Source organism: Apus apus, chromosome 11, assembly GCF_020740795.1.
Source record: "Apus apus isolate bApuApu2 chromosome 11, bApuApu2.pri.cur, whole genome shotgun sequence".
NCBI lineage: Eukaryota > Metazoa > Chordata > Aves > Apodiformes > Apodidae > Apus > Apus apus.
The window spans coordinates 20,549,455-20,572,865 of NC_067292.1; the positions used below are offsets into that span (position 1 = coordinate 20,549,455).

Genomic DNA, 23,411 nt, shown 5'->3' on the forward strand with positions numbered 1-23,411 from the left:
GTTTGCTGGCAAGAACTGTGTCTGGAGGGACTGATCTTATTCCAGAGATGACAGTGACAGATGGACAGAGTGAATCAGAAGGGAAGTCAGATCATGTTTTAAATCAAGGGGCTTGGTTCAAAAGGCTCGTAGCTGCCTGGACACCCCGGAGAGGACTGCCCCTCTCACTGCACAAGTGAGGGCACTGGTGGGGTCACTGGCTAGACTGGTCTGTTGGCCATGGAGGGCCAAGGTGTTGGCTGTGTCTGAAGAGGGTCAGAAGAAGCTGGCCCCATCTCCATTACCTTCTCCTGCAAAACTTATGAGCGGTATCTCCAGATCCAGAGGGAGGTCGAACTCCATGCAGAGGTACTGTGTAAACTGTTTCCAGGTGGCAGGGCCAGCCTTCTCCAGCAGGTCAAGCAGCATGGAGACCTTTTCTCTGTGGTTGGTGATGCCCTCCAGGCCATGCAGGGCCACCTCTGGGAGGAAGTGGTGGGAGGTGACGAGCAGCCAGTCAGGATGGTGAAGGAGAAACTCCACCAGCTGGGGACGGGTCCTTGCAAGGGCTGCGTTCAGGTTGAGGTCCTCGTTCAGAGAGGGAGGCTGGAGGGACGAAACCAGAAAGGGCAGCAATGGGTGTGGAGCAAGAGCTGTTCACCCACACAGCCCCACTGTGGAGCAGCCAGCATAGCCTTTGGCAACTTGATCTGCTTTTCCACCCCTTGGTTGAACAAAGCATCTCCTGTCTACCTGGCTCTCACCCTGTCGCGTGGCCAATCCCAGCCCAGCTGTGACACGGTGGCCCTGTGAGGGGCAGGAGCAAGCAGCAGGACCCAGCCTCTCTGGCACCAGCCCAGGAGAAGCTCTGTTGACATCTGTAATGCTGCAGTGGCCATCTGCCAAACATAACATCTCAGGCACCTCTCACATGCAGGAGGACCTCTGGGGAAGCATGGGACTCTAAAAGCAAGACATTGCCCTCCACAAAGGGCTCAGCCAGCTGTCCTGGCTGCTCATTTTGTGGATATGGACAACTGCTTTCTGCTTTGGTGACAATGTCACCCTCCACTTCCACTTCCTTCCCACAGTAAAGCCACATACATAGGGTCTCCTACCTGCATTGTTGTGTGGTCAGCCTCCTCTCAGTTGTCAAAGGCAAAGGTGGCTCCTGCTCCATGCCCTCACGACAACCTGCACTGCTAGGGGCAGCATTTCAGCACACAGGGACACCCCAGAGCACGGTGCACACCCACGGGCAGTTGCCTCACTGGCTGCAGATGCCTAGAGACAGTAACAACAGACATGAGAATGTAGATATGGAAGGGTATGGGCAATTGACACAGCTCCCAGATCTAGAAGCTCTGCCTTTCATCCTGGGGTCAGCTGTGGAGCTTTTCATCTCTAGGTAGCAACCTCAACTCAAACCAGCACAGACCACTAAGTGTGGACATTTGAGCAGGATCCTGGCCCAGGTTGCCCAGGGAAGCTGTGGCTGCCCCATCCCTGGCAGTGTTGAAGGGCAGGTTGGATGGGGCTTGGAGCAACCTGGGCTGGTGGGAGGGGTCCCTGCCCATGCAGGGGTTGGGACTGGATGATCTTTAAGGTCCCTTTCAAACCCACTTTATGTTTCTATGATGAAAGTGTGGGATTGAGCCTTGTGCTCTAAGATGCAGGTGAGCACAGGCTTAACAGGAGCACTTCAAGGGAATCACAGCTCTCCTGGTCTTGCTGCCTGACTTCAGCTGGGCTTCTATGCAAACCTGCTGCTCTTAGCCCTTCCACAGAAGCTGATGCAGAAGTAGCTTGCTCAAGTCAGGCAGGCAGTCCCACCAGAAAAGCTGTGAAAAGCTGCTCCTCTGCAGCTACACAGCTCTCCCAGAAGAGTTTCAGCTGCTGAACACCCCTCAGTGCCAGTGGCAGCCCCCACCTCTGCAGAGATGACAAAGGGGAGTTTCTTCCCACACCGCAGCTGGTGCTGGCTGGTGTCCAACTGCTCCTACCACAGGGAAAGGGATGAGGAGAGCAATTACCATCCTGCACACCTCCAAACTTCCTGCAGCAGGACCCAGCCCTGGCTACCGCAGCAGCAGGACCTTGCCACCGAGCTATCCCAGCAGAGTGCTGACGCTGAAAGCCAGCTCCAATGACCATCACCATGTTTGCACAAGAAGCAGCCTCCACGCCCCACCCCAACACCAACTGCCTGCCTAGAGGGGACAGTCCTTCTGGGTCCAGGACTGCTGAGCTGTGTGTGGGACAAATTTCCACATTTGCTGTAACAGTAAAGTGAGCCAAAGGACTTTGGGCTTTTATTTTTGTCTTCTTCTTGGCCTGGCCAAGGAAGAATCACAGAATCACCAAGGCTGGAAAAGACCTTTAAGATCATCAAGTCCAGCCTATGACCTGACACCACCACACCAGCTAGACTATGGCACCAAGTTCCAGCTGGTGTCCAGTGACCAGTGGTGTCCCCCAGGGATCAGTACTGGGCCCAGTCCTATTCAACATCTCAATGACCTGGATGAGGGGATGGAGTCCACCCTTAGTAAATTCATGGATGACACAAAGCTCGGAGGGGGGGTTTCAATCTGCTGGAGGGCAGGAAGAAGCTGCAGGGGGACCTGGAAAAGCCGGGTCAATGGGCCAAGTCAGTGGCACGAGGTTCAACAAGGCCAAGTGCCAGGTCCTACACTTTGGCCACAATAACCCCCTGCAGCTCTACAGGCTGGGGGAAGAGTGGCTGGAGAGCAGCCCAGCACAGAGGGACCTGGGAGCACTGGTTGACAACTGGTTGGACATGAGCCAGCAGTGTGCCCAGGTGGCCCAGAAGGCCAATGGCATCCTGGCTTGTATCAGGAATGGTGTGGCCAGCAGGAGCAGGGATGTGATTCTCCCCCTGTGCTCAGCCCTGGTGAGGTCTCACCTTGAGTCCTGGGGGCAGCTCTGGGCCCCTCACTGCAAGAAGGACCTTGAGGTGCTGGAGCAGGTCCAGAGGAGACAACGAGGCTGGTGAAGGGACTGGAGGGAAAGTCTTACAGAGAGAGGCTGAAGGAGCTGGGGCTGTTTAGCCTGGAGAAGAGGAGACTCAGGGGGGACCTTCTCACTCTCTTCAACCACCTGAAGGGAGGTTGTGCTCAGGTGGGGTTGGGCTCTTTTCATAGAATCATAGAATCATAGAATCCTAGGGGTTGGAAGGGACCTCGAAAGATCATCTAGTCCAACCCCCCTGCCAGAGCAGGGTCACCCAGAGCACATCACACAAGAACGCGTCCAGGCGGGTTTTGAATGTCTCCAGCGAAGGAGACTCCACAACCCCCCTGGGCAGCCTGTTCCAGTGCTCTGTCACTCTCACAGTAAAAAAATTTTTCCTGATATTCATCTTAAACCTCCTATGCTCCAACTTGTATCCATTACTCCTTGTCCTATCACTGGTCTTCACTGAAAAAAGCTTAACTCCATCGTCTTGACACTCACCCTTTACGTATTTGTAAACATTGATGAGGTCACCCCTCAGTCTCCTTTTCTCCAAACTAAAGAGACCCAGCTCCCTCAGCCTTTCCTCATAAGGGAGATGTTCCACTCCCTTAATCATCCTTGTGGCTCTGCGCTGGACTCTTTCAAGCACTTCCCTGTCTTTCTTGAACTGAGGGGCCCAGAACTGGACACAATATTCCAGATGTGGCCTCACCAATGCAGAATAGAGGGGGAGGAGAACCTCCCTTGACCTACTAACCACACCCTTTCTAATACACCCCAGGATGCCATTGGCCTTCTTAGCCACAAGGGCACACTGCTGACTCATGGTCATCCTCCTGTCCACCATGACCCCCAGGTCCCTTTCTCCTACACTGCTCTCCAGCAGCTCAGCCCCCAACCTGTACTGGTGCATGGTGTTTTTCTTCCCCAAATGCAAAACTCTACACTTGCTCTTGTTAAACTTCATCAGGTTTTTCCCCACCCAAGTCTCCAGCCTGTCTAAGTCTCTCTGAATGGCAGCACAGCCTTCTGGTGTGTCAGCCACTCCTCCCAGCTTGGTGTCATCAGCAAACTTGCTGAGGGTACATTCTGTGCCCTCATCCAGGTCGTTGATGAAGATATTGAACAACACCGGTCCCAGTACCGACCCCTGAGGGACTCCACTAGTCACAGGCCTCCAACTAGATTCTGCCCCATTGACTACAACTCTCTGACTCCTTCCTTTCAACCAGTTCTTGATCCACCTCACTGCCTGATCATCAAACCCATACTTGATCAACTTATCTACAAGGATGCTGTGGGAGACGGTGTCAAATGCTTTCAGCTGCCTGTAGAAAGCCTCATCAACTTCCTCATCTTGATCAGGAGGTCTGTAGTAGACCCCCACAACTGTGTCACCCATACTACCCTGTCCTTTAATTCTTACCCACAGAATTTCAACTCGCCCCTCATCAGCCCCTGTACAAAACTCAATACATTCTAGTTGCTCTCTCACATAAAGAGCAACTCCACCAGCTCGCTTCACCGACCGATCTTTCCTAAAAAGCACATAACCATCCATGGCCACATTCCAGTCGTGTGAGCTGTCCCACCATGTCTCTGTTATTGCTACCAGATCATAACCCTTAGACCGCACACAGACCTCTAACTCTTCCTGTTTATTCCCCATGCTGCGTGCATTGGTGTACAGGCATTTCAGGAAGCAAGCAGAGCACACTGGTGGGACCAAATCCTCCTTAGACCACCTTCCTTCAGGCCCTGGTATGTTCCTCTTGGGCTTGTCCCTAACAGACCCAGTTTTCTCCCCTTCCCCCTTCACATCTAGTTTAAAGCTCTCTCAATGAGCCCTGCTAAGTCCTGCCCCAAAAGCCTTTTCCCCCTCTGGGACAGGTGCATCCCACCTGCCACCATCAGGCCAGGAGTCTCGTAGAGCAGCCCATGATCAAAAAAGCCAAAGCCCTGCCTTTGGCACCAGTCTCTTAGCCATTCGTTCATCATTAAACTCTTCCTGCTTATCTCTCCACCCATTCTTGCAGGAGGTATGGAGGCAAACACGACTTGTGCTCCAGACCCCCTAACTAGCCGTCCCAGGGCCCTGAAGTCTCTCTTCATTGCCCTTACATTTCTTGTAGTAATTTCGTCACTGCCAACCTGAAAAATCAGCAGTGGGTAGTAATCAGATGGATTTACCATACTAGAGAGTTTCCTTTTAACATCTCTAATGTGAGCCCCAGGGAGGCAGCAGACCTCCCTGTGGGATGGGTCAGGTCTACAGATGGGCCCTTCTGTTCCCCTCAGAAGGGAGTCACCCACCACAATTACCCTCCTTTCCTTCTTAGTTGAAGAAGTCCTAAGTCGTGGAGCTGAGCGACAAGTCCTAGGTGGTTCACTAGACAAATCTGTCACTCCAGCTTCATTTTCCTTTCCCTGAAGTTCCAAGACCTCGTACCTATTCTTCAAGGGCAATTCGGAGGATGGACGGAGTTGGGAGGGTTTTTTCTTGCCTCTCCGAGGACGGACCTCCCTCCATTCCTCCATGTTCCTAAAGTTCTCTCCTTCTGTCTGAGAACAGGAGGGGAGGGGATCCGTCACTTGTTCTAGCATCTCTTCCTCCTGCCCTTGCCTCAGGGTTTGACTCCAGCAATCTATTTCGTTCTCACATTCTCTGATAATTCTCAGTCTTTCAACCTCCTCTGTCAGTCTAACCACCTGCCTGAGGAGATCATCGATTTGCTCGCACCGCACACACGCGGTGCCACTGGCTCCCTCTGGCACCAGTGCCAGGCTCAGGCACTCGCTGCAGCCAGAGACCTGCACGGCTGCGTGCCTGCTCAGAACCTCCGTCTGAGTTCCCATATCCTTCTTCAATACAGTTTTAGGGCGTGTTGCCACCATGCTAGAGAAATTTACTGGTGTTCTCTGCTTCCTGCCTCCACTCACTCCGCTCTCCCCCTGCCCTCGCGCTCCCTGCCCTCGCGCCACTTCACTTCCTGCTCCTGCCGCTGCCGCGTGCTCTGAGGGAGCTGCCGAGCGACAACCAGTGACAGGATGAGAGGGCCTGGCCTGAAGCTGCTCCAGGGGAGGTTTAGGTTGGATATCAGGAAGCACTTCCCATGGAAAGGGTGATCAGACATTGGGATGGGCTGCCCAGGGAAGTGGTGGGGGCACCATCCCTGGAGATGCTGAAGGAAAGGAAAGTGGGGGATTTCTGTGGAGCTGAGGGAAGAATTCAAAACAGAACTGGAACACAGAAGGATGCTCAGATGGGAAGAGCCAAGACCTTCTCCCCTGTGCACAGACAATTCCTAATTCACCAGAAAGTTAGGCTCGTGCTGGGGTAACCTCAGAGCCCCCTGCAAAGGGCACGGAGAGAACATCACCTCCCCTCATCACTGCTGTGCATGGGACACGCCCAGAAGCTGAAGACAAAACAAAAAGGCACCAAGTTGGAGCCCAAGAGGTGAAACTGCTCAAGATGTTTGTCCTGGTCACGTTTAAGAGGACATCCCTTCTCCCATAATCCAGCACCACTCTCAGCCCTCTCTCTACTGCCTTTTCCAACAGCCCGTGGTGTTTAGAGGCAAAGCCAAATTAACACAAAACCTGACCAAGTGCTACAGCAGGAGACTGTATGGAAAGGACTTCATCAGTCTCTTCTGCTCCTGTGCTTCAGAAGCCACACAGATATCTGAGGAGAGCAAAGCTGGTGACAACGTAAGCTCTGTTACCCACCTCTGACACTTAAAGTCAAAACCACGTCACAAGTTGGTTATTCTGCAGCATCAGCACATACTGTTACAACACAGTATCAGGGCAAGAAAGTCTCTACCCAGGTTCCCATTTCAGATCAAGCTTTCAGGGTAGGTTGCACCCAAAGTGAGGCAGCTCTGGGTTCCATCAGAAAGTGGGTAAAACCTCCAGTTTGTAGAAATCTTCTAATGCCTCCCATTTGCTACTCTAACAATAACAACCAAAAAGTTCCTGGTGAAATGCTAAGAACAGTAGGCTTAACCAGGATCAGTTTTCTCCTTAGGCTATTTCCATTATGCTAAAAAACTCAATCTCTGAACCCTGTGGAAAGGACTCCAAGTTTACTATGGAATTCATTTTATATTCTCAGTTATCAATACACAAATAAAGAATGCTAAAAGCAACAAATGCATTAAAAAACAAAGGGAACAATGTTTCAATTAATTGGAAAGCTGAACAAAAGTTTTAAACATTTCAATCTTGAGCAAACTGCAAAACAATAGGGCTTCCTGCAAAACAAACTTCATTTCCCAATAGTCTGATCAGTCAATCTTTAGGGACTTTTGTTTTACATTTCTCCAGCCAAAAAAAAACCCAAAAACCTGTAGGCAGAGCAATGCCCTGATTTAATTCTCCTGATGACCAAGAACTACCCATTTAATAAGACTGTAGTCAATAAATAAATAAACTATCAGACCTTAATGCCAATGAAGATTGAAAACCATTCAGGCAAAGACTAGACTCAAAAACAACCCTAAAAAGTTAGCTGAAAGCTCTGGCAATACTGCATGGCTTCAGTACTGCTACTGCTCTGCTAAAATTAGAAACAATAGCCAGTAACCAACAGGAAAATGCCACTGAGCCCCCCAAAAAAGCACAAAAACTTTCCAAGCAGAGCCAGAAAACTTCTGAGCCCTGACTCTTGCCCTAGCCCTCTCAAATGCAGAAACACTATTAAAACACATTGCAGAAATCCTCCTCACCTGCCCAACTTGGCATTCACACCATTCCCAGCCCTGAAAAATATAACTAAAACATGAAGCTCCCTACTGCAAATCTTGCACACGTTGAGGAGCAGAAGCTACTTCCGGACAGCCCAGGCACAGCAGCAGCAGGGACACCACAGCAGGGGTCACAGAAGAAAGGAACCCCTGGGAGACAACATCCACTGTCTTCACTTCTCCAGCTGCTAACCCACCGCTCTCCAGCAAGTGACCCTCCAGTGCCTTTGGTGACTCATGAGCAAAATGAAAGTGAAATCAGCTCAGAACTCCCCAGTTGCAGCTCATCTGTGGTAAAAACGCTGAGGTAGGCAAAAATACCCAAACAGAGAAGCAGTTACCAATTCTAAAAGATGTAGCTGGATGTAAAGCTTTTGGGGGGTGGTGAAAAGAAATGGGACTTTGGAGTTAACTCCGACTTGGTTGTGGTTAAGGCTCTTGCAATGGGAACATTATTACACACTTGCATATGTCTGATTATTCTGGTATACAGTGAAATATTTATTTACTATTTCCATTATACCTAAGAGGGGAAAAAAAAAAAACACACACACAAAAAACAAGCAACCTGCCTTCCCTTTGGAATGGGGACAAGATTTAAGTGATAACATAGTACAGTGAATATAATGAATGATTTGAGAAAATTTCCCTGGTCCTTAGATGGAACTGGGTGCAACAAGCAGTGAAGCATTTTTTTCTAGATGCCAGAAAAGCTAGGTTGGAAAACCAGCAGATTCCCAGACAAAGCCAGGTGGCACCAGTGCTGTTAGAAAACTAATTTAGCAGTTAAAAAAGCGGTCATAACCAGGTGCAGCACGACCCACGTCTCTGGATAGAAAGGCTTGCTCTGGCCGTCTGGCCCCGAGCTGAGCGCAGGGGATGGGGTCCCCCCCGAGCAGCGGAGGAGGGGGCGGTGGGTGCTGGGGGGGCTGCGGGACCCGCCCGAACCTGCCCCGCCGCATCTCCCACCACGGCATCTCCCGCTGATGTTTCCAGCAGACCAGGCGCTGCGAGGACCAACGCAACCCCTTTACAGCTGACCTAGCGGTTCCGCGCCTCAAAAATCCCAAATCTCACCCTGCATCGCTCCGGCTGGTCAAGGCTGCCCTGCTGGTACCGGCAGGAGCCGCCTCCAGCCGCACCTGAGACCTCCCGGCCCTTGGCCCCCCGGAGCTGAACGTCAGGGCTGCGGCAGCGGGACGCCTGCCCGCCCGGGCTGCTCCGGCCCGCGGCTCCAGCCCGCAGCTCCCTCCCGCAGCTCCGTCCCGCAGCTCCCTCCCGCAGCTCCCCAGCCCGCAGCTCCGTCCCGCCGCTCCCCAGCCCGCAGCTCCGTCCCGCCGCTCCGTCCCGCAGCTCCCCAGCCCGCAGCTCCGTCCCCCCGCACTCACCGCCCGCAGCTCCGTCCCGCCGCCCCCAGCTCCCCAGCCCGCACTGACCGCCCGCAGCTCTGTCCCGCAGCTCCCCAGCCCGCAGCTCCGTCCCGCAGCTCCGTCCTGCAGCTCCCCAGCCCGCAGTTCCGTCCCCCCGCACTCACCGCCCGCAGCTCCGTCCCGCCGCCCCCAGCCCGCAGCTCCCCAGCCCGCACTCACCGCCCGCAGCTCCCTCCCGCAGCTCCCCAGCCCGCAGCTCCGTCCCGCCGCTCCCCAGCCCGCAGCTCCGTCCCGCAGCTCCCCAGCCCGCAACTCCGTCCCGCCGCACTCACCGCCCGCCGCTCCCCAGCCCGCCGCTCCCCAGCCCGCAGCTCCGTCCCGCAGCTCCTTCCCGCCCACTCACCGCCCGCAGCTCCGTCCCGCAGCCCGAGCCCGCCCCTCCGGCCGCCGGGAACCGAAAGTGCCGCTTTGCCGGGAAAGCACGTGGGGGCGCCGGGCGGGGCCGGGGGCGGCGCCATCGGCCGGGGGGTCCCAGCGCCCCCAGCCCCGGCTCCGGTGGGCGCTGCACCCCCGGGGCTGCACCGGCCGCTTCCCACCTCCAGCAGGGTCCCCGCTGCCCCGGGACAGGGACTTTCCCAGCCCCCAGGGCCTGTCACCGCTGTTAGAAATGAAATGTTGTGTTGACGTTGCGTTCTAGTGTTAGAAACGTAGTGTCGGGTTTGGTTCATATATATATATATATATATATATACACACATATATATATATATACACATATACTCTAGTGTTAGGAATATATAGTTTGCTTGAGAGAAGTGAGATATCTGCACATTCCAAGGTCACCTGGGGTGGTTTATGGTCCAAGAAGCTGAGGGACTGAACTGGGCTCCATCTGGGGGATCTGAACATGGAGCAGGATTGATGGCCAAGATCAGACCCAATGAAGCCATTTCTATCTTGCTCCTCAGGGCAGGATGGCACCAGTAGGTAGAGATCATTTTGTTTATTAGGAAGAGAGCCAAGGGGGCAAGAAAGGTCAAAATTTTACCTTAAAAGGTAAAAAGTGACCTGCTAGAATGGAATGTGTGAACAGGGGCGGGAAACTTACAGGATAATTAGAAGCGTTGGATGGGCTGGAAACCCTGGAGTGCCCAGGCAGGGGGGAAACAGGGGAGGGAACTTTGCGTCAGGAATAGGGAATATAAATCATTATTCACCTGGCTATGGGGGTGCCTGCTTGCTTAGGTCACCCCTTCTTGCAAGGAAATAAACTGTGCTTGGCTGCAGGATCTGTGTGGGGCTGCTCATTGGCGACACGTTTCTCACAGCCCTGCATGTCTCCAGCCTCCTCCTCTGGCAGGGCAAGGCACCTCCAAGGCAGAGAAAAGGCGTTTTTCCAGGCCATTTCTTTTTTCATTCATGTTCCTCATCCCAGTAGGCTGTCGTTCGGGAGGACCAGAGGACACGGGCTCGGCAGAAGCCGGTTCCCGCAGCCCTCAGCAGGCACTGCCATGCAGAGAGGAAAGATTCACCTCAGCATCGGTGGCTTTAGCGCAGGAGGGAGCGTGGGGAATCTGTGCTGAGACAGCCAACAGGTGGTGATGGGAACAGGTGGGAAGGGAGGAAGGTGGAAAGTTGCCCACTACACCAGGGCTTCTTCAAAGCCGCCTCTGGCCACACCGCGGTGTCATGCCTTTCATGCTGCCTCGCTCCTGCTGTGTTGTGGGTAGAACTGGTTGTGACCCAGGAAGATAAACCTTCCTCAGCTGCCATGAAGCAACCAGAAAAATCAGCTCACTCCGTGTGCCCTGGCCTTCTCCACCAGCCTTGCCACCATGGCCACTGCAGAGTGGAGCTGTGTGGAGCAAGGAAGTGCGGGGGTAGCTGGGTGGCCTCTGGCTTTGAGGATAGGAGAGGGAGGGACCTGCCTCGGTACCCCAAGAGGACACCCATGGCAGTGCAGAGTGAGTGACCACCATGCCTAGGGAGCCCGAGAAGATGAGGCCACCACAGGTACTCCCAGCCTCCCAGGGCTCTTTGTGGAAGACCCAACCTCAATATTGCTTTGTGGGAGTGTTGGAAAATATCTCAGAAATTAGAATGATGTGTAAGACATGTGCTGTATATAGTACAAGTTAACAGTTGTAGTTAAAAAAGCACACAATTAGTACCACAGTTAGCACTGGGCAAGAACTAGGCCTAGAAGAAACAATCAAGAGATTTCAAGGGTGTTTTGTGTACATCACAAATTTTTCAAGAAGACTCAAGGTCCGTTGGACCTAAGGAATGCAGGATGGGAAAAAAAGAACTAAAATCAAGGAGACATTCACTACTGAACCAGTCTTGGCTAGCTGGAGTTACAGAACTTGCCATATTATGTTCTTTTGGTGAACTTAGCTCATTCTAATGTCATTATAATACTAAAAATCACAGCCCCAGGTCTAAAAGACCTGGGTGAAGACTCTTCCCCTGAGCATGCATGGTAGTACAAACAGTGATGTAACCATATTATAATTGTATGTAAATCACTAACCAAGGAGGATGGATTTGGAAGGTCGCTAACTTGGTAGTTTTGTGTACAAACGTTGTGGTAAATGTGGTTTGGTGTGTGGTTGATTTGTGGGAAGGCACCAAGGACCCAGCTTTGAGCAAGCCTGCAATAAAGAGCAATGTCTCCTTCCCAAACATAGTCCCTTTGTCTGTGTTTTGGGAGCGATCTTAAAATGGCAACAGGAAAACATCATTCTCTGCCTTCATAATGTGATCACCACTACAGTCTTAGGTTTGTCACCTGACACCTCTTCCAAGTGAAAAGACAAATTTAAAAAAGGGAAGCATTAATCGGTCCAGGAAAATAACTGAACCACCTCAGATAAAGTATTATTGCACTACAGTAGGAAGGAACAGGAACCTGCTAACAAGGCACTTTTTCTTACAGCATCTTTGGCTTCCTTATCATTTTTATGGCCTTTCTCAAGTTTGCTCCCACTGTCTCAACATGACGGTCATAATGATTTGCCTGTAGCTCTACCCAGAGTCTACAGCCTTTGTAAACAAAGTCCCCAGGGCACGAGCTCTCCATGATTGTACTGCACTGTACATTCATGTCCTGTTTCTTTTCTTCAGCCCAGGTCTTTTAGCATAACTGGTTCTTAGCTGGCTTGGATTTTCAAAGATATCATTTGAGTTGCTGAAGTCTTGTCAAAATCAGTTTCCTCTTGGCTCATCGTAGAAATTAAAACCCTGGGCCAGCACAAAAGGTGCTATGTTTCCAAAATTTAACAACAGAGATCATAGAACCATAGAATCGTCAAGGTTGGAAAAGACCTTCAAGATCATCACGTCCAACCACCCACCCTACAACCCCAACCACTAAACCATCTCCTGAAACACCATGTCTGCCCCTTTTCTGAACACCTCCAGGGACGGTGCCTCCACCACCTCCCTGAGCAGCCTGTTCCAAGGACTCAACACTCTGTGAAGAAATTTTTCCTAATATCCAGCCTGAACCTCCCCTGGTGCAGCTTGACCCCATTTCCTCTTGTCCTGTTGCTGGTCACCAGGGAGAAGAGCCCAACACCCACCTCACCACAGCCTCCTGTCAGGTAGTTGTAGAGAGCAATGAGGTCTCCCCTCAGCCTCCTCTTCTCCAGGCTGAACAGCCCCAGCTCCCTCAGCCTCTACTCATCAGACCTGTTCTCCAGACCCCTAAATCAGCCTCATTGCACTTCTCTGCACCCTCTCCAGCACCTCCATGTGCTTCCTATCCTGTAATGCCCAAACCCAGTGCTCCAGGTGCCAAAAGGTGGGCACAGCCCATCCCTGCTGCCTCCCCTGAGTGCTGAGCCCATGCTCTCCTAGAGTCCAACCCTTACTCCTAAGCACACAAGTCCCTTGGAAGATCCTGAAAAAACAGCCTGCATGGAGGTGCAGACTTGACAATCTTTGCAGAGGAAAGGGTCAGTGGAAATCAAATGGCAATGGAACTGAAGTGTTTCTCAGGGAATAGAAAGAAAATTCAACCCAAGCGGATTGAAATCAGCTCATCTTTAATGGGTTCACATACAATCGTTCAGTCTGTATGCAAGTTCCTGTGCTCCTTTATGAAGAGATCAGCTCTATAATCTTTTCTCGAGAAAATCAAGCAGCAAATGGTTGGGGAAGCTGAAGTCGAGCTGTACGATTACGTAGCCCTAAAAAGGGAGGAGTAAAAAGCAAAGTGGTATATTTGTTCATGCCACACTCCCAAGAAGGGCTTTGAGAGCTGGGTATTTCTGAATCCCCTTACCTTTCTTGTGATGATCTCAGGATTTTTGATATCAAATAGGTGGAGCCCTTTGCTGTTCATCAGCGAAGTCAAAGCTAGTTCAATCCCTATGGAAGCAGTGAACCAGGTAAGGGTGCAGCCACCCTGGCTTGCTGCTCATCATGTACTGTGACCCTGTCTGCCTGTTGCCAAAAGCTGATAGTGCCCCAATACCCCATGACGTAGGGCCTGACAGAAAACTCACTTTTCCTTTGTCCCAGCCATTTACAAAGGTTTCCCCAAGTTAATCCAGCAGAAATTCCCATCAGTAATTGTGGTTTCCCCCCCCCCCAGATATCAAGGGTGTATTTTTTCAGGGTTTCTGATGTTAGACACTACAGAGGAGGTTGGCACTTCCTCAGACTCACTTGAAATCACTTCTGGGATCCCAACAACTGAGATCATTGTCTTCAGGAAGTTTCTTATGGATGGGTCATTCTGAAAGGGAGAGAATCAATACAAGTTTTAAAGACAATATTTGGCCACCAATGGCCTAGAGAATGTTTTCTTAGGACTTACCCCACTTGGATCAGCCGTGCATTGAAAGGCTTTAGACTCTATCCTGAAGGGAAGGAAAAAGTGGGGGGAAGATCACTAAGGGCTGCAGAGATACTCTTTTTGTGCTGCTCTCAGACATGGACTAAAACAGGCAATGAAACCAACGCCCAGGAGACCACAGGACTGACCTGGAATCTAAAAGGTGCAAGATGAGTTTCTTCTCTGCATAGGCAGCTTGGATGGTCACTGTGGTTTCCTGCACAGAGGTAACAGCAGAGGTGAGATGTAGCTCATCTTTCCTCACAGCAGGGACTTGCATTAGGAAGTTCTGGTTTACTTTCTATGATCTAGAGTTCAACATCCTTCTGGCTTTACTTCCAGATGTTCCTTCTCTGGTCAGCATTCTACTTCTCCCTTTGCATGCAACAAACTCCTCACTGCTGCCCACAGCCTCAGCCTGTGGAGCTCTGACCAGCTCACCTACAGGACTGATGCCTCTGCCATTTGGTGAAGCAAATAGTGCACAAGGAAGGAAATGAGTGTATGAAACATGAAGGATCATCAAACTGATGTGGAGAGGCCAGCAACCCCCAAGGTTTGCTTTTATAACCACATTTTAAAAGAAAGCAGTTTCTGCATTCTGGACATTTCAGCTCATTTTCTCACTTTTGCTTGTATGCAAATGTTCCTTTGTTATAAGGAGCATTTTGTGACCCAGGTGTGGGTCACAACCAGGGAACTGGCAGGCCAGGAGCAGATGACATCCCGAGAACCACGATTTTAGGGACCAGCTCTAGTTCAGGGTTTCTGCAGTTCTCCCAGAAATTTGTTTCAAGATACAACCTGGAGCAGGAAAACCAGCCGTGCATATTTCCCTGGAACACTCTGCTAAGGTGAGATACTTGCAGAAGGGGGGAGGGAATTATTCTCTATTCCAGCCACACACAAGATGACAGTTTAACCCTTCAAAAATCACCTGGTCTGCCCTCAGGCAGTGACTTGCTTTTGTGTAGTACTTACTGTCTGTACCAGCCCATAATGACACGGCTGGACAAACTGCTTTCTGGTCACAACAAGGCTAGTGGCATTTCTTTTCTGCCTTCTTAGTTTCAGTATGAAGCAGTTTGGGGTAAAAGACAGTGTGAGCAGGAGCTTTCACACAGACATACAGAGAGGAAAAGGTTATCTTTTGAGTTTTGCATTCTTCCCAGCTATATCTTCACTTCAGAGGCAACCATCGTCTAAAGTTGGAGCCTGAGCTAGAATTTAGGAACGAGGAGAATTCAAAATAAATACATTCCCACGGTGCCTTCATTCTCTCTTAAAATATCTGAGCTAAAGGAGTTTCACTGTGTCCAATAACAGCTTAGTGGGGGCTAATCAGAGGTTTCTGGTGCTGCACCTTGCACACCAGTGATGGGCCAGTCTAGTAGAGGAGGTGTGGAGCCAACATGGTCACTATCATCATTCCCAGCCTCAAATGTCGAGGGAAGAGATGGGAATGTTACAAAGAACTGGGGTGCCTTCACCTCCCATGGTTTAGCCACCACCCCCTTCCCAAAGACTCCTTGCCATTACTGCCCCTGAGCACCAGGAGTGGTCCGCAGTCAGGACAGAGCCTGCCCCAAGGTCTTTACAGTCAAGAGAAGCAGGAACTAACCTTCTCCATGTACAGAACCACCAGGGGCTCTTCTCCTGGGGGAAAGATGCTGACCTCCATGGCTACCAAGGACTTCACGATTGTCCCTTCAGGCTGAACAGAGATCTGGGGCTGGGCAAGACTCCACACCTTGGCCACTGAGTTGTTATAGGAGGTGCCTTGAAAAATCTGATCAAATAAGGAGCAACAGAAGAGTCAGGCCTTTTCCATACCAATTTCACTCAACTTTCCACCACACCTGCACCCCCTTTGTAGTCCCCAATTCCTCCAGCATTCCCAGCCCAACAACTCAGCCAGGCTCCAGGGTGGAAGAACCCTCCTGGCAAAGCACAATAGTTTCTCCATCAGCCAGACCCAACCAAGACTGTTGAATTGTTGAGGGAAGGACGTGAGCTGTAACAATGCAACAGAAAACTTCCTGGTTTGAGAGAAGATGCATTTACCATCTGCACTGCCTTCTGCTGCTCTGCCGTGTCTTCTGTTTCGAACAGCGCCTTCGGAAACAAACCAGAAGCAGGTTGTAGGAAAGGGAAAGAGGGGGTTATGGTGAGCCCTGGCACAGGCTGGATGGGCCACAGCACTGATGTGTGGCTTGTGGCCAGCTCACAGGCAGGGCTGAGTGCCTTCCAAGTTCACCCCCTGCCTACTTCTGTACTCCCACAGAAAATCATGTCACTTGGTGGTAACTCGACACATTTTCCATCAGCTGAGGGTACTGCTTTAAGGGATACCTTAAATGGTAGCACATCCTGGCTAAGAAGGATCAGGATCACATGTCACAGAGTCACAGAGTAGTCGGGGTGGGAAGTGAGCTCTGATGATTATCTAATCCAACCCCCCTGCTGGAGCAGGATCCCCTGGAGCAGATCCCACAGGAACACGTCCAGATGGGTTTGGGATGTCTCCAGAGAAGGAGACTCCAAAGCCTCTCTGGGCAGCCTGTCCCAGGGCTCTGTCACCCTCACAGTCAAGAAGTTTTTTCCTGATGTTTAACTTGAATCTCCTTGTGCTCCAGCTTGTGCCCATTGCCCCTTGTCCTGTCCCTGGACACCCCTGAGAAGAGTCTGGCCCATCCTCCTGACACCCCCTGTAGATATTGACCAGCACTGATCAGATCCCCCCTCAGGCTCCTCCTCTCCAGCTCAGCAGCCCCAGCTCTCCCAGCCTTTCCTCACAGTTCCTTCATTATCTCAGTGGCCTGTGCTTGACTCTCTCCAGCAGTTTCTTGTCCTTTATGAATGGGGGAGCCCAGAATTGGATGCAATAGTCCAGGTGGGGCCTCGCCAGTGGCCAACTAGAGATTTCTTTCTTCCACAGAAACTAGCTCTTACCAAAAAACAGCATGTAGAGAATTTTTTACTCTCTCACCCAAATATGATGTATGAGGTAAGAAGGGAACCACTCCTGAAATAGTCACCTGCAACTCCTCCCCTCTGATGGTCAACAGCAGGCGCTGATCTAAGAAAGCTGCTGAAGCCAGAGAGCTGAGGACATGCTCAGACAGCCAGAAGTAGAGCATCCTGGACTCAGTCAGCAGAGGCGGGGAGTAAATAGAGTCACTGAAGACATCAGAGTAGTTCTTGTACACAACAAGGCCCTTGAAAGGAAAGCAGGTGTGTTGACCATGACAAACAACAAGGAGAGGGGACAAAATGTCCATACCTGCATTTTCACTGCCAGAAAACCTTTGGTTTCTGAGCAGCCCGGGTTACTTTACCTTGTGATGTGATTCTAGATAATTTGCTTTTATTAAAGGAGCTGATGCAAGGGATAGGTCAACTTTGATATCCCCATCCTGGACAAAATTTTCTGCAGGAAGAAAACACCAAAACCTGACACCAGAAATATGACCTTAAACAGAGCTTGCAAGATAGTTGCTATAAGGACTTGCTGCAGAAGGTGACTGGGAGGTATAAAAGGACCCGGGGATGGGACTGGGGTGTCCAGCTCCTTTGGGTGCTGGTGCTGATCCTGCTACTGTGCTCACTGCCAGGTCTCCCCACTGGGAAATGTGTGCAATTACTCTCACTTTTACACACTGCACCTTTTCCCAGATATTTGGAACTGGGAGCCATGGGAAAACGTTCAACAGGCAGATACAGCTGCTGCAATATCTCAGCCCCATCCTCCAATGCCTGCTCCTCTTTCTGGCTAACATCAGTCCTACAGCAATCCTGCAGCTCTGCTCATCACCTCATGAAGGAGAGAGATCTTAGGAACTGAAACGTGCCTTTCAACCAGTGCAGCCACCCTTAAAAATCAGCCTGGTGCAGAAAATTCAAAGCACAGCCTTGTTAAGGTTTGTTTTGCTGCTGTCTGAGGACATGGGATCCCATAAACATTTGCAAAGGACTCTCTGGATGGATGTGGCTCTTGCCCTATTGGGGCTCAAATGTTCAAAGTTGCATATAAAAAAAAGAAAGCAGAAAAAACCAAGGATATTTACCTGCTAAATCTTGTATAAAATTTGCCAGCATCTGGGCAAGAGAATTGATTTCTTTGCACACCTACAAGAAGAAAAGATGGAAGCAGCTGAAGGTGGAGGGGTAGGATTTGGGGTTGTGGAGCAGAGCAGGGTCTCATGGTGAGATCTGAGGGCTGTTGGTCAGAGCCCAGCACCATCACAGATCCCAGTGTCAGCACAACCTCATCCAAGCTGGAGCTTTTTGTGGACTCTACTTATTTGTCTTACTCTTTTGCAAGCACTACAATGAGATTGTTATGATCTTGTAGGCATAGGTGAGCAGAGGGGGGTGTGGCACACAAACCAACCCTTTCCTCTGTCCACAGGGTAGCTGAGCTCACCTCACTCTTGAGAACAAGCTTCAAAGTGAAGGAGATGAAGTCGGTGAAGAGCTGCTTCAGCCAGCCTGGCCTGCACAAGACAGGGAGCATGGTCAGGAGCCACACAGAGGTCCCTGTGGTGGGCAGGCTAGGACCAGCCCCTGGGCAGGTGAAGCCCAGTTTTGAAAGGGGAGAGACTCACTCCTTGTCTCCTTGGAGGTGGAGTGTCAGTTTGTGGAAAGTCAGGTAGCAGTCTGAGGCATCAGGGGTCACTTTGTCCTTCTGGCACACTGTGTGGGATGGAAGAAGAGAGGAAAAGCAGCTATTTTGCTAATGAGATGAGGAAGATGAGTGCACTTTGCAGACACTGCAGGCCTGGAGGGCATCACTGCAGAGGGGCAGCCAGAGCTGCCCACACCACCTGGGGGATGTTTCCAGAAGGGTAAGGGCCCTGCAAAGCCAGGGCAGATGGGGCTACCTTGGACCTGGATGGAGGGTTGCTCCTCACAGCTCCAGCCAAGCTAGTCTAACAGACACCCTTCTTCATGCTTCGTTTGGACACCTGCCTACTTCACTAGCTCCTGTCACCAGGGATGTCCCCTAACATCATCCAGAAGAACCTGGGCAGCATGTGCAGCCCACAAACCAGAGCAAGGAGGGAATGAAGTCATATGGCAAAAAGCTCAGAAATGGCAACATACTGTCATTGAGAGCTTCGTGCTGCTCTTCTCCCCCTGGGAGCTTACCAGAAAATGTATTTTGAGGCAGGAAAATGTATTTTGAGGCACACATGATAACCCAGAGGAGTGTAGTTTGCCTCTGCCCCTTTCTAGTCTAAGTCTAGTGACTCTCCCAAGGAAGAGGATTTGTTTCCCAAAACACCTGTTGGGCCAGACCTGGAGACAGCTGAAAAAATGGACTGTGAGCACGTTCAAACCTCCTGCCCCAAAGCCCTCATTTGCCTCAACTCTTGAAACATCCTCTGTTTTTCTTCAACTCATCCTGAAAAGCAGGAGATGAAAAGCTGATCCTGAAGAGGGTCTAGAAGGTCAGACCATTCTTCACTTGCTGCTGGTGTCCATCAGCATGACATTGCCCAAATTATTTGTACCAGCTCCCGCTCCTTGATCTCTTAAAACTATGAGGTCTCTGAGGGCCACGTTGTCTCCTACCCTGTGTGCACAGAGTGGCAGAGACCTACTTCCAGCCTCCAGATGCCATCTCATCCCCATAGGGCTGAGCAGAGCCAGCTGAGGCTCACTGCCCCCAACCCAGGCCCATCCTGCTGCTCCAGAGGAGGTGGGCACACAAAGCAACCCCCCCACTAACCATCCCCAGTAGGTACTTACTCAGTTCAGTGTTTATCTGGAGGTCAATGGAAGAGTGGATTTCAAAATCAACTGAATGAAAAAGCTTCAAGCTGTAACAGCAGAAGAGAAAACATTTCCCAACCTGTGCTGGGAGCAGCTTCTCCCTGACCACACATCACAGAAGTCTTACACCAGGGGGTGCAGAGCCCCAGCACAGAGCAGCCTGTCTCACACACACTGGCTTTAAGTCACTGAAAACCACCATCTTAGGGGCACTTAGGCCAACAGGAGCAGTAAAACCCTTCCCCCCCACCCCCTCAGAATTTATAGAGCAATAAAGGGGAGTGAAGAAAACAGCTTGTAAGCTTTGGCCACCTTGTCCTCACACACAGGGTGATGGTGAGGGTGGAAAGGCAGAAGGCAGGACAAGGAGAGCAGTGATGGGGCTAAGCAGCACTGCTAGCATGGAAACCCTGCCTGGCTCAGGCAGGGACAGTGATGCTGCCCCTGCACATCACGGCCCCTCCACACCTGCCCCTGCTGTGGGCAGGGCCTGTCCCTGGGCAGCAGCAGGAGCTGGGGCCGTGGTGCTCAGCAGCCCCAGCCCTTGGTACTCACAGCCATGCCCCGGCGTAGCCGTAGGTCAGGGTCCCTTTGAAGGTGGCTGTCACATTCCTAATGCTGATGTGGATGGCATCGTCCTCCCTCAGCTCCACCTCGCTCTGCTCGATGGACAAGTCATTGACCTGGATGCTGGAAACAACAGAAACCCAGTTTGTTCCCAGGCCCAGGGCTGGTTTCTGTGACTGGGCAAGACAGGTTTGCTCTGAGGACAGGGGGTCTCCAAGGGGCCTCTGCCAGCTCCGGACTCAGGAGCTTTTGCAAATCACAAGGTCTGCAGGACAATGACGCTCTCGCTCAGCCTGGGTGCCCTGCTGCTCCCAGTGGGGTTTGAAGGGAAGAGCTGAGGAAGGGTCTGGAGAACAAGTCCTATGAGGAGAGGCTGAGGGAACTGGGAGTGTTTAGTTTGAAGAAGAGGAGGCTGAGGGGAGACCTCATTGCTCTCTACAACTACCTGAAAGGAGGTTGTAGGGAGGTGGGAGTTGGGCTCTTCTCCCAAGTGAATAAGGACAGGACCAGAGTAAATGGTCTGAAGCTGCACCAGGGGAGGTTTAGACTGGATATTAGAAGGAATTTCTTTACCCAAAGAGTGGTTGGACAGTGGAACAGGCTGCCCAGGGAGGTGGTGGAGTCACCATCCCTGGAAGTGTTTAAAAGAATTAGAGATGTGGTGCTGAGGGACATGATTTAAGCACTGAAGGGTTAGATGAGGTTATGGTTGGTGGATTTAGGTTATAGTTGGACTTGATGATCTTCAAGGTCCCTTCCAACCAGGATGTGCTTGCGGCAGCAGAGCCCAGCACGCTGCAGGATCAGCTCCTGTTCGCTGCAGAGCTCCGCGCCGGCCGCTCTCACAGCAGGAAACTCCCCCTGCGTTTGCACCCTTGCGTTTGTTGTCCCCAAATAAAAGTTCCCAACGCAGAGGAACCAGCCTTGCTTGTCACAAAGTGCAGCCAGGTGACATCCTGCTGAGCAGCGGTGGCTCGGCAGCCCCTGCCCTGTCCCCTCTGCCGCTCCATGTGCCGTGGGCACCACCTGCTGCCGCAGCCCGGGGAACAGAGCTCCCACCCCTGATGAGCTCCCACCCCTGATGGGCTCCCATCCCTGATGGGCTCCCACCCCTGCTGAGCTCCCGTCCCTGCTGGGCTCCCACCCTTGCTGAGCTCCCATCCCTGCTGGGCTCCCATCCCTGCTGAGCTCCCATCCCTGCTGAGCTCCCACCCCTGATGGGCTCCCACCCCTGCTGAGCTCCCGTCCCTGCTGAGCTCCCACCCTTGCTGAGCTCCCGTCCCTGCTGGGCTCCCAGCCCTGCTGAGCTCCCGTCCCTGCTGAGCTCCAATCCCTGCTGGGCTCCCACCCCTGCTGAGCTCCCGTCCCTGCTGAGCTCCAATCCCTGCTGAGCTCCCACCCTTGCTGAGCTCCCGTCCCTGCTGGGCTCCCACCCCTGGTGCCAGGGACGGGCTCTGGGCGCTGCCTCTGGATCCCGCCGAGTCGGAGCAGCTCTTAAACACCTGGGCAGCCTCAACCTTCCTGTGCAAGTTTCCTGCAAGGCATAGAGCAGAAAATGTATCTGCCCTGGTCCAGACCTTTGCTTTCACCGGGAGTTGCTGGATGAGAGCTCCCTCCAAGGCAGTTGTCCGCCCTCTCCACCGGCCCACACCTCCCCCTCCCAGAGACACCGAGATACTCACTTGGTCAGCCCGTAAGACACCTTGCCCAGCAGCCGCATGGACCTTTCCCCCGTGATATTTGGGAACTGGGCATTCCTGAACGCTGCTTGGATGACCTGCGCCGTCTCCTGGTTCACTGTGAGTGGGAAGACAAGGCAAAGATACCCAACTGCAACCCCTGCTGGCTGCAAAGTCAGGTCTGCAGCCTGGGTTAAAGTACTTTGGAATAGTTTTATCCACGGCATTTCCATCAGATCGAGGAAGCATTAGATTAAGTAGCTTCAGAGTAAATGGAAAATAATAATAATAATAATAATAATAATAATAATAATAATAATAATAATAATAATAATAATAATAATAATAATAATGATGTCACTTCAACAGCTGATGGCAGCTCAACAGTCACCAGTAGGACCATTCCCAGGGAATCAAGCCCAGCTTTCCCACACCACAGCAGCACCTTATGGGCAGAGATGTTGGAAAGGTCAGGACTGTGCTTGTCCTCACACCACACAAGCTGTTGCCTTTGCCCCACAGTTGCTGCTTGCTTGTACTGCAGTCTCTCTTGGGTCTCCAAAGGAAACCTCCTGAGACCAGAGTTTCAGTACCCATTTGCCTGAAGTTATCCAGCCCATTCCAGACTCAGGCACATGCTTGTACAGGATTTTTTCCTTCCAGAAACACCCTTAGTTTGGCCCAGCACCCTCCTCTGCATGCAGACCTGTCAGAGGGATGGGATGGAGCTGTTCCCACCCTTTGCAAAGCACTAATTATTCCTCTCCCTGCCTGCAAAGCCCCAAAAACCTTTGCAAATAAAACCCACAGCAGCAGAGAAACCGTTTCTCCCTGTGTGCACACCAACCCAAGAGGTGGGATTGCAGTGAGGTGAGAAATCAAACACACCTTTGCTCCACCATGCCAGTCCCCAACAAGGAATGCTGCTAAAACTCTGGGCTAAGGAGAGGGGTTGGGAACAGCTTTCTACCTCCTTTGAGATGTTGTGCCTGTTCAGTCCAGGTGCCCACACTTCAACCCATGCCCCCAGGCAGGTATTAATGCATCTTCCCAGATAAACGTTTTCCACAAGAACCAGGGAAACAAGAAACCCCCTCACCTGGCTGATCTCCCACCAGCTTCTCCTGACGGAGAGGGGGGAGCGCAGCCCAGCCCAGCAGGTACTTACGCAGCAGCGCCGCAGGCTTGGTCATCCTGCAGACAATCCCCGTCAGGCTGTAAGAGAAGGACCCAAACTCACAGGCTGCTGATGCATGGACAAGCATGAGCAAGATCCCCAAGGTCACCAGCCTCATCCTGCCAGCCCAGAGCATCCTCAGCCAGAGCAGGGAGCACTGAGATCGACTGGTCCTTGCCCGTGGCAAGGGCTGCTTTCATACCTCCAAGCAGAGCTCTTTCACAGCAGGACATGACCTGCTTCCTCTGGTTATCAAAACTCATCACACATTTCCTAATCTTCCTATAG

At 51.8% G+C, this 23,411-nt stretch overlaps 2 protein-coding genes across 2 annotated transcripts in view; both read right to left on the bottom strand.

Annotated features, from left to right (window-relative positions):
- Positions 1-9,539, bottom strand: part of NLRC5 (NLR family CARD domain containing 5) — a 57,423-nt gene extending 47,884 nt beyond the window's left edge. Inside the window, exons 1-3 of the mRNA XM_051629422.1 lie at positions 9,483-9,539; positions 1,098-1,263; positions 285-585 (exon numbers count right to left, since the gene is read on the bottom strand). Coding sequence (XP_051485382.1) covers positions 285-585; positions 1,098-1,103 — 307 coding nt within the window. The 5' untranslated portion in view covers positions 1,104-1,263; positions 9,483-9,539. The remainder of the gene's footprint in view (positions 1-284; positions 586-1,097; positions 1,264-9,482) is intronic.
- A 3,572-nt stretch (positions 9,540-13,111) lies between these two features.
- Positions 13,112-23,323, bottom strand: CETP (cholesteryl ester transfer protein). Its single transcript, XM_051629376.1, has 16 exons — positions 23,115-23,323; positions 21,950-22,064; positions 20,256-20,390; positions 19,677-19,747; positions 18,530-18,617; positions 18,349-18,418; positions 17,990-18,050; positions 17,261-17,352; positions 16,961-17,140; positions 15,987-16,037; positions 15,544-15,711; positions 14,072-14,139; positions 13,905-13,947; positions 13,754-13,823; positions 13,368-13,453; positions 13,112-13,272 (listed from the first exon to the last, which is right to left on the bottom strand). The coding sequence occupies exons 1-16, from the start codon at positions 23,257-23,259 to the stop codon at positions 13,198-13,200; spliced, it is 1,518 nt and encodes a 505-aa protein (XP_051485336.1). The 5' UTR covers positions 23,260-23,323; the 3' UTR covers positions 13,112-13,197.
- Between the last annotated feature and the right edge of the window lie 88 nt (positions 23,324-23,411).